The sequence below is a fragment of the Anas platyrhynchos genome, chromosome 13 (assembly GCF_047663525.1).
Source record: "Anas platyrhynchos isolate ZD024472 breed Pekin duck chromosome 13, IASCAAS_PekinDuck_T2T, whole genome shotgun sequence".
In the NCBI taxonomy this organism is placed as follows: Eukaryota; Metazoa; Chordata; class Aves; order Anseriformes; family Anatidae; genus Anas; species Anas platyrhynchos.
In genome coordinates this window covers 443,604-457,832 of record NC_092599.1, presented here as the reverse complement: position 1 = coordinate 457,832, position 14,229 = coordinate 443,604, and the positions used below count along the sequence as shown (strand labels likewise).

The 14,229-nt window shown below is 44.9% G+C and overlaps 1 protein-coding gene across 16 annotated transcripts in view; it reads right to left on the bottom strand.

The window, feature by feature from the left end:
- The window catches only part of TMCC1 (transmembrane and coiled-coil domain family 1), a 135,627-nt gene that overhangs the window by 53,690 nt on the left and 67,708 nt on the right, over positions 1-14,229 (bottom strand). Inside the window, exon 1 of one of the 16 annotated variants that reach the window (XM_027467807.3) lies at positions 5,602-5,717. The exons of the other annotated variants lie outside the window; for them this stretch is intronic. Within the exon in view, the coding sequence (XP_027323608.2) occupies positions 5,602-5,640 (39 nt within the window). The 5' untranslated portion in view covers positions 5,641-5,717. Of the gene's footprint in view, positions 1-5,601; positions 5,718-14,229 lie in introns of those variants that run through there. 16 annotated transcript variants of the gene reach the window in all.

Genomic DNA, 14,229 nt, shown 5'->3' with positions numbered 1-14,229 from the left:
TCTTTAATTAAGAGCTAAAAACGTGGTAGAGGTTATGTACTTTTACACCAAAATAACAGGTAAGACACCTCAAAGAAGGCTGATGGGATGACTGACATCTACAACCCAGCAGTCAGGAAAACAGCCTGTTCTATCACCTGTTCATATTCTCGTAACTGAAACTTAAACACCAAAATGGAACAAACAAGCAGCCCCCCGCCCCAGAGGTACAGCCGCCTGACAGAACCGCCCCAGCGGCAGCCCCGCTCTGCACTTCAGCCCGTGGCGCACCGCCTGCCCACTGCACCATCTGTTTGTTTTTCCCATGTATGTTTTATTTAGTAAGGAGTCTGAGAAGGGACAAGGAAACTGTTGTGGAGAAGAATTTCATTTTTCAGCCAACCTCTGAGTCAGACAGATGCTCCAACAGATTTACTGAGACCCAGCAGCTCAGAAGCAACGCTGCATTCTCAGACAGTTGTAAACCATGTAATGCACAGCTCAGCAGATATTTGGAAGAAAGAAACAGCCCCAGCTTCTTACTACAAACAGCATTTTGACAGCTTGAGGAAGAGTTACTTTGGCACGCTGGACTCCCTTCAGTTTGTCAAACAGAACGGAAACTCTGACGTATTATTTATTCTGAGCTATGAAAGCTTTTGACCATTTTCCTGGGAACGCTTGGCTGCTGACCTTCTTATGACTGCAAGTGTCAGTGTATGCTCTCGAGCAGGCTTCTGCTGGTGCCCAAGGGCTCCCCATAGCCCTGGCTGCTCCTGCAGGATCAGATCCAGCATTGGGGAGTGCCCAGCACACTGCATGGTGAGGAAAGTAGGATGTGAGCAGGGATGGGAAATGGACCCACAATCGGCTCTTCTATAAACCAAGAGCTCCAGAGACCTGCTTTCTCATCCGTCTCTTCTTGAAGCAAAAGCCGTGTTTATTTTGAATTACAGCTCAAAAGATAAAAGTCAGTTTAGTGGATGGATAACTCAAGGAGGAGCCTTATTATCTGTCAATTTATCTTACATGTAGCCCAAAATACGAAATTAGCGGTGTGAAAAGATACTCACACTCTTATTAGTGGATTCAGGTGCTCCAGCGCCACTTGTGGACGTGCGATACGATGATGTGATGGCCTGGTGCAAACAGAACTGCAACAATCAGCTCACCTGCACTAAACGTGGCCATCTCAGAGGAGTGGCTTTGGGACACCTGAGCAAACTTAATGTACTGAACAGGCGCACCCCATCACTGAAACACCCAAATCCTCAGCACGACACCTCTACCATCCTTTCTCTACTCACCAGCATGTACAGTTCATCTTTGGTAAGAATCACTTTGGAGGCCATCATCACATCCCCTGTCAAAACAGGGAATCCTGAACTGTATGTGACATAAATACGAAAAAGCTCACTCAATTTCCCTTGCTCCTATTATTTTGTTTTCCCTGAACTTCTAAGGCCTTCTTCCAGTGAGAAAAGCTTTTCTGAAAAGGACTAGTTTACATATGTGTTTTTATCATTGACTGCCACATACAAAATAGAAAGATTTACAAAGTGAGAGCAAACTGTTCTCTGCCTGTGAAGAAATACTGGCTGACTTAACATGGGAAACTGTGAGGAGACAAACAAATACTGCATGAGCTTCAAGTCCTACAAAGGACCCCTAACGGTAACTTACTCAGAGTAAAGATGCCAACGCTTTTAATGCTTCCTTTGATCACTGCTGGTAGGAAATTCCAATTGTTATTGTTATCCAGCCCCATGTAAGCACATATTAGAAAGTATGATGATATTGCAAAGCAAACTGCCATGAGCAGTGGAATTTTGTTATTAAAAGAAAATATTCATTTATGTAAGCTGTGTTCCATCTGTAGACTGTTTACATCCTTTAACATTGTAAGTCTATTTGGCAACGAGCCATCGCATGTAATTTACCAGACCCCTAGCTGGCATGTATATGGGCAATTGTTTGGATTATTTGTAATTTTTTTCATGAACAAAAATCTCTATTCCTACCTCTAACACCCCCATAGATACAGGCCTACATTCCCCATTAACTAACAACATTGTGGTCTGGGAAGATGCTTCAAATCTCTTTTACTTTTGCACTGTAACGGCATCCATGAAGCTGTCGCACTGAGACAAGACAAACTCCTCACAAAGCCTGTTACTTCTGCTTCTTTAAAGAGGGTCAGAAGCTCATTTTCCTTTGTAAGGTGGTAGAAATAAGTCTGTAACATCTCTCCACACATTTCTAGGAACAAGATGATGCACTGGAAGTTCATTCTCTTCTCAAGGGCCCCATCTCACCCAGAAAAGTTTGCTGCTGTTTCTTATTGGCAGAACTCTCTCAACACCTGCACGGCTATCCAGACCACGGCTATGCAGACCTATCTACATCCCACTGCCTCTTGGCTTTATTTCAAGGAGCCTTCTGTACAGTAGGCCTTGCAGAACATTTCTGCAGGAAAGATTCAAAGCTCAGAAACGTGGTGAGTAGTACGTGGGGATCCCCCAAACGGCCTGCCTACGCTAGGGCTGTCAGAATGGCCAACACAAGGAGCAACGGGACACTGGGGAGCGACCGTCCCCACGCTGACGGCGAGGAGCGAGCCCCACGCATGATGCAAGGGAGCGGCCGCACAGGCGCTGCGGTGAGGCCTGCTGGGGCCGACCAGGCCCGCCAGGAAGCCTGCTGCCAGGGCAGGACCCAGCAGCTCCCCCCAGAAAGCTACTTCAAGCTGCGCGGCGTCTACCACAAGAAGAAGGTAATCTACCGATCATCTAAGGGCAATCTAGCACAGAGCAGTGGATGAAGTAAACTGCACTTCTACCCCTTTAAGGTCCCGTTAGATTGAACTGTCCAGCTGGATTGCTCAGCAATAGGTACAACAACATTACTTCAGTTCTCTTTAAAGTGCAGAATTTGAAGAGCCCCAGGAAAACTGTTGGTCTGTTGTTCTACTGAACGTGAGAATAAGGTTGAAAAGCATCAGATTTCCAAATTCTCCGTTTACTTCTGACTCTTGCCATGCTAGACTATGCTAGTAATAGCTCAATTATCACTTTCTCTGAGAACTCCGTGAGACCTGTTATTTTATATATTTTTATCACAAACACGCAGTCTGAACATAGAGGGAATTTTTTGATCCTCCAAGGATTTCTCAACAGTCTAAGATGGAGAGTGGCGGGAACCAAAGCACTTGCAAGACACTTCTGATATTGAGGGTAGGGGGAAGCAGAGGAAACAAAGTGAACAAGCCGAGTTTGGACTCGGGAAGGTATTTGTTGTACCAGACTGAAAGCCATCACGTATTTTGTCCTACATCTTAACAATAAAGGTGCTGTAATTTACGGCTCCAAGTTTTAACAGTTACAGATGTCTAAGCTGGCAAACTAACACAGAAACCATGCAATCACACACAAATACTAAATGCTGACTTGGCATACGTGAAATAAGTAGTAACACTGTAAGATAGGTCTCTGTAAAACTTTCTGAAATTGCTGACACGTTTAGGTTCTCAAATGCAAACATTTCATAAGTTAGTATAAGGTTAAGTGCTTACGCAGCTCTCCCCAGAACGGCATTTCAGAAGTTGACATCCATTATGTAAATAAGAGAAAGGCATTAACCCCACTCATAGAAAGAAGACAGAGACTCAGGGAGCTTAAAGGATTTGATCAAAGCCACGCAGTGCAAATAGTCATGTTGGAAAGTGAAACCAGCTATTTGAGGCTAAACCTCGCATCATGAAACCTTATTTTTCCTTCCTGCATTAAGTCCCACGCTTTCTTTGCTGAAGTTTTACGTGCGCTGGTGACAGCATTTTTCAGCTTAGTCACATCGCATTTGAAACATCTACCATTAAATACAGCTAGACACTGGGATTTTGACCTTGAGCCGTGTTACATACACGCACTATTTAATAACCTCCTATTTTATCCAAGAAGTGAATACATCCTGGTTGCAGGTGCTCTAGGCCTTTTGCAGACATGTGCCAAATCTTAAGTGTTAGCTAGCAATCAAGGAATCAAGACTTTTGCATCATAAATACTAATAAAGCATTACTTTATTTTATGTAGACTGGCAGTCATTACGTTTTGGCTGATGAACAGATTAGCAAAATTCTGTGTCTTTTGTATTGTTTCCATACAAGAGACAACAGAGTGCTTTATAATGCCATTTTCTTCTCTTCCCCCAAAGCGTCAAGCACAAAGTGACTTTTCCTATCCCACCCTATAGCGAGACAAGCGGATGGAGTTCTCATCCTACATCCAAATCCAGGTAAAACACAATCTGTTTTGATTATTGATTGATACAACTGATTTTTTAAATTTTGCTATTTAAGTACCAAGACCTAGAGCAACCGACATGAAATGAACTATCAAACAAGCCCCTATTCCAGAAAAAAAAAATCCGAGCAGGCTTGACACAACCAGGGTTAAACCAGTGCAAGGCACAATTGAGGAGGCTGAGCTAGAAAATCAAATCAGAAGCAGTTCTCCTGCAGTAAAAGTCAGTGTGAACATCCTCCCAAATCACACTGCTTGCCTCAGGTAAACCAGAATTAAAAACGAGTTATCCAAAAGAGTTCATTCAAAAGTATTTGAGCTGCCCCATACCATCAGCGGGCAACACTAACCTGATCATCCCCTCGCAAGTCTTGGTGAAACTCTGCAGTGCCTGCACAGACTTCTGCTTGTAGGCACAGCTCTTGGTACAGAAGAAGGTAAATTGCTAGAAGACGCAAGTTTCCCTTTGTCACGCTCCCTTGAAAGGTTTGTATTGTTTCCTTTAAGATGAGGAGATGCTCAAACAAACAGAAAGGAGTAAGGTACCAACTTAGTGCAAAACCACAGCCTTTCCCAAGGCAGGCTGCAGGATGTGAATTTTGACCTATTTTAAATGCTGATAACAGCACTTTAAATTGTTGATAAACGCACCTGAAATACACTATGGGAACAAAAAGGGCTTGAAGGTAACATCGGAACTCGGCGTCTTATTCACGCGTCCCACCGACACCCCAATTCCTGCCTGCAGAGCCGCTGCCAGCTCCACGCCGGGGGCTGGCGCACGGACAGGGCCCCGCGGGGCGGCTCTGCGGGAGCAGCGCTCTCACCTGGAGCGCACCGCAGCCCCGTTTTGTCCTGGGGCCGATTTCTTTGTGCCAGTGCTTTCCACGCCGCCCGCCCGGGGCGGATCCCGGGACGCGGCGCAGGACCGCGGGCGCTCAGCGCTCCCTTCCCCGGGGCAGCCTCGGCAGGGCGAGCCCCCCCCGCCCCCGCGCCGCGGACCGCGCTCCCGGCCGGCCCTTTGTTCCGCAGCGCTGCGCCGGGCCCGGGGCCGGGCGGGGGCGTGGGGGGGCCCGGCTGCGCCCCGCTCCGCGGCCGGTGGCGGTGCCCCGGTGCCGCAGGTGCGGGCCGCCCCCGGCGCGGCCACCCCCGGCGCGGCACCACCCCCCTGTCGCGCGCCCGCCCCGCGGTGCCGGGATCCCCCCGGGAAGGGAGCCGCGGCCAGAGGCGGGGTCGCAGCGGGCAGCGCGGGCAGCACGCCCCGAGCCGCCGGCGGGCGAACAAAGGCGGCGCCGCCCCCGCCGCCGGCCGCGCCGCGCCCCACCTTGGAGAGCTGCCTGCGGAGGCTGAAGCGCTGCACCATGGTCCGCGCCGAGCGCCCCGGGGCGCGGGGCTGCGCCCGCACCGCGCCGCGCCCCCCGCGGCCCCGCCCCCGGCCCCGCCCCCCGCCGCGGGCACGCGCTCCCCGCCCGGCCCGGCCCCCGGCACGCCCAGGCCGCGGGAAGGGGCCCGGCTGCGGCAGGCCCCCGGGCTGCAGCCCCGCGGGGAGCGCGACGCGCACCGCCCCCCTCGCCCCCCGCGGAGCCGCGCGGTGGGGGCCGGGCACGGCCGAGCAGCGCCTCGACGGCAGCCCCCGGGGCCGCCGCACGCCCGGGGCGCTCCGCGGGCCCTGCCGGGGCGCAGCGGCAGCGCCGCTCCCGGGGCTCGGGGCCGGCAGCAGGGACCCGGCCGGGCCGCTCCGACACGGCGCCGGGGCTCGGGATGGGCTCGGGCACCCACCGGGCCGTTTGGGAAAGGAGGAGGGGAAAACAGAACCCGCGGATACAGCGACGGGCTCGGGCTGCCAGAAGTAAGCCAACCTCGGGCAACGTCCTGCCGCAGCATGCTCAGATTTCAACGTCTGAGGATTTTATTTCCAAGCCTTTTTGTAATTGCCTTCTGCCTGAGATTTCGCTCGTTTCCTTCTATGGCCACAGCTCAGAACTACGGCATGCTCCTGTTCCGACACCCCACCGTCCCGGTAACACTCCACACGGAGCTCGCACCTCACCGCCAGCCCCTCGGGAGCGTGCTCAGAGCAGCAACCTTCACACAACAATCCCCTGAAGCAGTAACGCAGTATTTCAAGAGAAAACAGCAAGCAGGTTTGAACAAAAAAATAGTGACACCTAAGAAATCTGAAATTCTACAGAATAAAGGCCAACAGGAATGTTTTCCTACTTCTTTTATACCCATTAAATAGACTTAAGAGGGTTAAAAAAAAAACACCATTCTGTATCATCGACAACAGAGATATTTCCAGTGTATGAATCATATCATACTGATGGAAACTGAGCTGAATTGTGATTTACGTGATCTGAGACGGTTTTTAAGCTCTGGACTTCTGGAGATCCTTGAGTTGAAGATCCTTTGATCTAAAGGAGAAAAAGATATTCCTCTCTGTATTCTCAAACACTCACACAGCCCCATGTTGCAGACAGACCCTAGTTTCAATGGGAAGGAAACCCTGTTATGATGGCCAGAAGGATCCCACGTCATGCTCCAGCTATAATAAATCAAGGGACCAGGATCCCAGGGCACAGCCTGGCATATACCTGGCTGGAGGTAGTGGCACACAGCGTTCATACAAAATTACTCTTCATGGTATGCACTGGAGAAGTACACCTCATTCCCATGCATGGCTGCATGTTTGTGCAGAAAAGCAGAGGTGACTTCGGCCAGCATTCTTGCCTTATTAAGAAAAAATATTTTAGCCTATTTTTAAAGTCATCAAATGACTTGGAGGGCAGTGGGCCAGGAAGGGTTATGAGAAGGGTCAGTAAAGTTCTCTACATAGAACTCGAAGGGAAAGTTAGAAAAAGATTAAACAGAGGTGTTTGTTTTATAACTGTCATCCAAAATTAACATCTGAAGATGTGTATTTCAGTACTGGAAACCCCAGCTGTTACATGAGAGCATTACTGGGTTGCACTGTCACTGTCAGTGGTAACTCAGAGGTCTCAGAAATGCATAACTGTATCTATACAGAGGAACCGTTCCCTGCCAGAACTTGAACTCCTTTTCAAAACGTTCACTTTTCCTGGAAATACACAATATGTTACCCTGTTACCTGGCTCTAAAGGATCATCGTAAAACTGAGACCAACAGCAAAGGATACTGGCAGGACTAAAACACTAGAAAAACCTCCTCGTGTTGGGGGAGCACATACCAGATGCTCAGGGGTCCTGCATCTAGCAGCTCCATCATTCTCCACTCTCAACGTGGTAATTCTTGCTCTTCAGTTTGACTACATTCAGAAGCCGTGGGCATGCCATTTAATTCTTAGTGTAGGAAATCTATACCACTTTGAACAATCTCCATATCTGGAAAAGTGCCACACACTCACTGCTGGTAAAACCACCATGTTTTTCAAGCATTCCCATGACAATATCCATCCATCGCTGAAAATCACCTGTCCAAAGAACTCTCTCTCTTATGGTCTATCCCTAGTACTGCCGTATTTCATTCGGGAGCCCAGCAACCAGCGGGACGGCTGGTGAAGGAGATGCAGCCGAACATCTTGTAATACAGCATACAAGAGGAACTCCCTCCACAACTGTGTCAGAAGTAATCCCCAGAAGCAGGCAGGGCAGGGCAGGCTGACCCTCCTGCCTTTTCATCTGCTGCATGTTTCCATGCTGTCCCACAGTAAGTGCGGGTGGGTTGGGGTAATCACACTCCCACCCTCAGGAATTGGTGTCAAAAGTCCCGAGTACTGTCCAGTACCTCCTCTGGCCGTAGCTTTTGACGTACAGCATCTCCAGTTTGTTAATGGACACCCAGATCTCTTTTCCCCATCAGGCTACATGGCTTAGAGTCTGGACAGAATAAGGATATAGATAAGGGAAAGGAGCCAGCTGGCTGAAATTTAATCCACATCAGAGGGATCGGAATTGGTAGATTAGCAAAACTGATGATAGCAACATTCTCCTTTGCCTCTAACCAAGACCTCACATTCAGCATTTCCAAACAGATTTTTGTGATCTGCAGTCAATGAAAGTCTCCTACTCTTACATAGAAATACATGCGTGTTTTTTCATTAGTCTTCTTTCATCAGGATATCACAAGTTTGTTGTTTTTCCTCCAATTTAACCTTCCTATAGCAATTCATTTCTTTTTCAATAGATTGATTTGTGAATTCTTGTATGTCTGCTCAGGGACATTAAACTCCTTACCCATTCAGAATAATCTCTCATCATGCTAGCACTTCCAAAGCTGTTTATTATATATTACTTCCAAAACCACAGAGTAATGAAGTAATGTAAAAAATCCTGAAACATCAAACCTCTGAACAGGTATTCCAGCCAGCATACTGCATCAGAATTCCTGGTGGCACATTCCCAGCAGCAGCCTACACCACCTCACTTATAATGTATGAACCATTTCGTGGTGGACAGTACTAGTGATCGTGGAGATACAGCTAAAGAAGTAATTCAGTAGTGTTGGAAACTCACTGATGCCTTCTGTGAAAATAGCAGCTTACTACATACAATTCTTATGTCTACACAGTCTTCTGCCCAGGCCCTGACCCTGTTCTCCAAATGTGCAAAAATACTGTTACCGCAGTCAGATGGAAAAAATTAAGATTTTAGTAAAAAGCCACCAAGATTGATTTTCAAATTTAAAGTGAACTTGGCCTAATGAACAAGTACCTCAGCCTGACAGCCTTTCACAGTGACATAAAGCACAATTAGAATGAGTTTATTTTTAGTATAAAATACCTCTTAACCACTTTTCTTTTAAAAATGCTCAGTAACCCTTGATTTTTATTTCCAATATGCCTCTCATTTAGATCATCTACAACTTTTTACTTGCACTCCAAATTCAGTTTTCAGTACTTTTTGTTGTTATTACCATTATACAGGGTAAGAAGAAATGTTATACCTGGAAGTCAGAGCAATATTTATAAATATCAACACGCGCCATCCCTGGCAGTGCGCAGGGACGGGACCTGGATGGGGCTTTGGGCAGCCCGGTCTGGTGGGAGGTGTCCCTGCCCATGGCAGGCGTTGGAACCGGGTGGGCTTTGCGGTCCCTTCCGACCTGACCCACTCCATGGTATTACGATTAAGTCATTAGGTAGATATCTTACTGACAGCCTTTAAGGAAAGACCTGTTGGAGTAGCCAACATGAGAGACATTTTCTTACAGCAGAAAGTTGAGAAGGTAAGAACCTCATGTGTTCAAACATGCACATTTTCAGGATGAACCCACTGTATTTACATACAATTCTAAATAAAATAAAGATACCTACATGTGCTGAATTTGTTGCTGTCAGGCTATGGTTTTCTGCATGTAACAGGGCATAAATTGCTTTGGGAAAATAAAATGAGATTTAAGAGAGGTGTTTAAATGATTTTATTTTTAAAGCTAAACTCATTTCATGATCATTTCTATTTAACAGTAAAACTAAGTATTTACTGAAAAGACGACTATCAACCATTGCACGGAAAATACACACTACTTCCAAAAGCTGATTTAATAGTGCAAATCAATTCATTTTCAGCATGAATGAAGTTTATATACAGATTTTCAGAAAAGTCACAGCTCCCTCTATTGAATAAAGTGATAAAGTGTCGATGCTATACAAATATTCTCCAGACACCAGGGGAACCTCATAAATAGTGTTTAATTATTATTTATTTTCAAGATTCCACTCCTGTTTAAGAGGTAACATGAGGGATGACACCCTGCACAGAGGAGAAATTTTATCTGCATTCTACCAAATCATAAGAATATTTTTTCCTATAAAAGCCCGTCACATATAACGGTCACTAAAATACTCTGATATAAAGATGTCATTCCCATCTAAAGAAAATCTCAACACAAAAATAACCAAGTATACAGCAAATGTTAATGATTGAGCAGAAAATAGAAACTGACTATCCTTACACTTTGGTGTCTTGGCCATTAGGTGCTGCCTTTTCTATTACAATTTCTTTGCTTCGCTCACAAAGTTCAAAACTGCTAACTGAGGCTTCCTTGTCCACTTTATTGTGGGCTGTCTTACTTTGGCTAAGACACGTCCTGCATACATTCAGTACTGACAAAAACTGGGACACGTACATAATATTGTTTGGATTTTTCTTCTCTCTCTCTCTTTTTTTTTTTTTTTTTTTAAAATCTGGAAGTCAAAATCACTTAAAGTTAAAAGAAAAAGTCCTGAGTTAAAAGAAACTCTGAGTTCTGACTATCAACTTGACACTGAAACTCAACTGAGTTTAATTCCTTACTGCGAACCAGAAGTTTGTACTGTGAAGTTCAGAAACACTCTTGGCAAAATACATTACAAGCTCATGCGCAAAGCACAAGCAGGAGTTAGCCAACTCTTGTGATCTGACTTCTCTGCAAGCAGATTACTGAACCCATCGTCCTGCACAGCTAGAAGTCTAAAAACCCAGAGAATGGATCTAAACTCTGTCAAGACAAAAATCAGTAACTCTGTGTCACAGCAGCAATCAGTCACAACTGGAGATCAACATGTCAAACTATGTCAAGCTTCTATTATCAATCCTTTCATAAAGAGATTTTCACAGTCAAGCTATGACAGCATGCTCTGGACTCAGAGCTGGCCCTAGCACCGACACGCAGCAGCTTCAGGAAGGAGTCACACACCTGGCTCAGCTGTGTTTTTGCAGACGTCTCTCTAAGCTCATGAGCTGACAATCCTTCCACTTGCACACACCACCTCTTAAGGAAACGTTCACACTTTACGGAAATGAGTGGAAAGTCACTCATTTTTTCCTTCTTTCTGTACTTCTCTCCTTTTCTTCTAGAGAATTTGGTATGCATTAAATCGAACTTTAGTTGCCAAACCATACAACTTACTAGCAGTTTTATTTCTATGGCAATTGCTACGGACTAGAATAATACTATATCAGCAGTAGAATAAATCCAAGTCAGCCTTTGCCCTTTAGACAAGGTAAGACTGAGGCCTATTATAACCTGGTGCCATGGAATAAATTGTAGTTTTCTTTTAAATGATGTTATAGTGCAAGTCCTATTTAACAGTGTAGTAATTCTGCCTTCATAAATGCCTCTCAGAATTTTGAGACATTCATACCTACTGTGGGCAGGTGTCTTTTCACAACTTTTGATTCAAGACAGCTGAAAACAAAAGGTGCACCAAGATCTGGAGCTTGTACCTCAGACCTTCTGAGGAATTTTACTAGACCTCAACTATACTAGCAAAAAATTTAAACAGACTGAAAAGGTCAGCTATTGTGTATCTGTAGTACACTTGCAGCTAGCAGCTGAAATGGATTGGTATCAGTGCTTTATACAATTACACAAAACAAATACGTATCGGCACAATTCCAATATATCATTGCAGACACTGTCTACCAGGCTCCCAGGTAGACTCTGCGCCCGCATCCACAAAGCTTTCGTTACGATGCCTGTTTCATAATGTGTTTGTGGAGTAAGAGTTTCACCAGGATGACATAACTGTGAGCTAGGAGTATGATAACATCTAATTACAGTTCCACTAAATTTCTTGTTGTGTAAACATGCCTTGCAAAGAACACTCCCCTTCCCCCCCCCCTTTTTTTTTTTCCCTGGACTGTCAAGAGCAAGGAGCTTCCCTGACATCCGTGGATGCAGGCTTCTGGACCGCTAGGGAAAGGAAAGTCTCCCTAACTCGAAAATGTTAGTGGACCTTAAAAATAAACAAAAAGAAAAACAAAACAACAACAAAAAACTAGGCATAAGAATCACATCTACAATTCTCAGCTGAAAAAAAAAAGCCAAAAACCATTCACAAATCAGACATAGAAAAGTACTGCAAGTTGGAAATCGAAAAAAATAGTCAGGATTGGAAAATTTCAGAGTTCAGAGCATATACAGCAAAAAAGTTGCAAAAGATAGGTTTGAAGGGAATCTTTAGAACTCTGAGGATCTACAGCTTTCCTCTGTGACTCCAGGAGAAAAATCATAAAGAAAACTACAGATAGCTGCCACTTTTCAAAATTCCAGGCAACAATTGTAAATAACCCGGTAACACTGTGCAGTGCAAGTAAAAGTCACCGTACATGGTCAATCAGGATGTACGCAGAGCTGCACACCGATGAAGAAGTGTATCCTAGGGTGAGGATGAAGAAACTACCAACCTGAACATCAAATACCTAGCGGCAAAGGGCTCCAAAAGTTGCCATCTCGATGCAATACCTACTGCCAGAATGAGACTGCCAACTGCAGGACCCAGGAGAGCAATGAAGGGGAAGCACAACCCTAGGAGAAGGGTTATCAACTAAGAAACGTGTATGTAACAATTGTAACAGCATGATTTTCATTTTTCCTGTAAGAAATCTGGACTAATAATGATTAAACTCTTTAAGATCTCAATTATACTAAAATTAAATTCTTGGCTGTCCTAGCAAATTAATGTAAGTCTCCTCTTTGCCCATAAACAAGACTTTGAGTGTAACACCACTGGTGCTTCACAAAGGTTACTGCCACCAGGCAGGGAAACGCAGCGCCTGGTACCACATGGTCTTTTAAAGCAAGTAAGCAACTCAAGACTCATTTCTGAGCTTGTGAAACAATCCTCAGCCTGCTCTTGACCTATCACTCTGCAATTAAGCCATTACAGTGACCTGTTGGTATCTTATCTTGTTGCGAGACGCAACAAAAATGCCATCCTATTCCCGAAAAAAGCCTCAGTACTGACTTGTGACTTTTCTGCTGGGGAAGGAGGAAAAAAGCAGCCACTGTCACAGGGGCTCGGGCTGCATAAGTCACGCTTTCATATGCTGCACAGCTGTTGAATCAGATCTTCCAGAAGCCCAGACCTGTACCTCCAGGTGTTTGCAGTACTAGCTTTAAGAGAGAATAAATTACTAAGCAAGTAATATCTTATATGCTATTTCCAGAAGGGCTTGTGACTAACCTCCTCCATTTATATGACAAATATTATTTTCATTATAAAAGCAGTGCTTCAGGGGAAGGCAACAGAATGTTTCACTCAGGATCCGTTATGATAAAATTCCAAAAATGTTTACCACCTACACATGTTGAATGAGAGGGCAAACATTAAGTATGATGTTAAGAAGACTACGTAATATTTTGGGAAATGGGCTAAGACGAAGTCATCTTTTACACATCTCAGATACTGTTAATAGCCACAGTAACTTTTCCACATAGCTTTAATGATATAAAAAATACAATCTTCCGCCTTTTCAAAGGTGGTTGTCCCAGGAGCACTGCATTGCATTTATGACAAATGAGTTTGTGAAAAAGGTTTCTGGCAGACAAATAAATCACTGCTTTGAAAGACTATTTACAGTCAGAGAGAAACTGTTCATGCAGTCTCCTACACCTATGCTATGTACACTGAAATGGTGGCTCAGCTGAATACGCTACCTCGTTTACATTAACACAATTCATAAATCAGCACACCAGTACTTGAAAAGGGTCATTAGAAAGTAACTAAGAAAAGCAACCTTACTGTTAGTAGGTTTTCATTTGACACTCACAAGGTCAGTACTATCACTGGAAAATATTGAGGAGCCTACAAACTAAGGACTGGAAATTGTTATTGCAGAAGCACATGCAAACATTTTTATTTATTTTTAAATATGGGTAGTAATGGAATACAGATTTAAGTTGATAAACAATATCTAAAGATATCTGAAATATTTACAAAAACTGATGACCAAAACAGAAAACAGGATGAGGACACAAAGTTCCATGAGAACACAGCAGAACTAAGTGAATGGTGCCTTGGAAAGCTGCCATATGGGTATCTCACTAAAGGAATGCAAATTAAAGTGCTGGCACGAGCACTGACAACCTTTGAAGTTGCTGTTTTCAGGGTTTACTTCATTTTTTATCTTCAGCAATTCCTTTCCAGCAAAACTGTTAAAAATTTCAGTGATCTTTAACACCTAATAAGCAGGAGCCTTAACTCTGTATC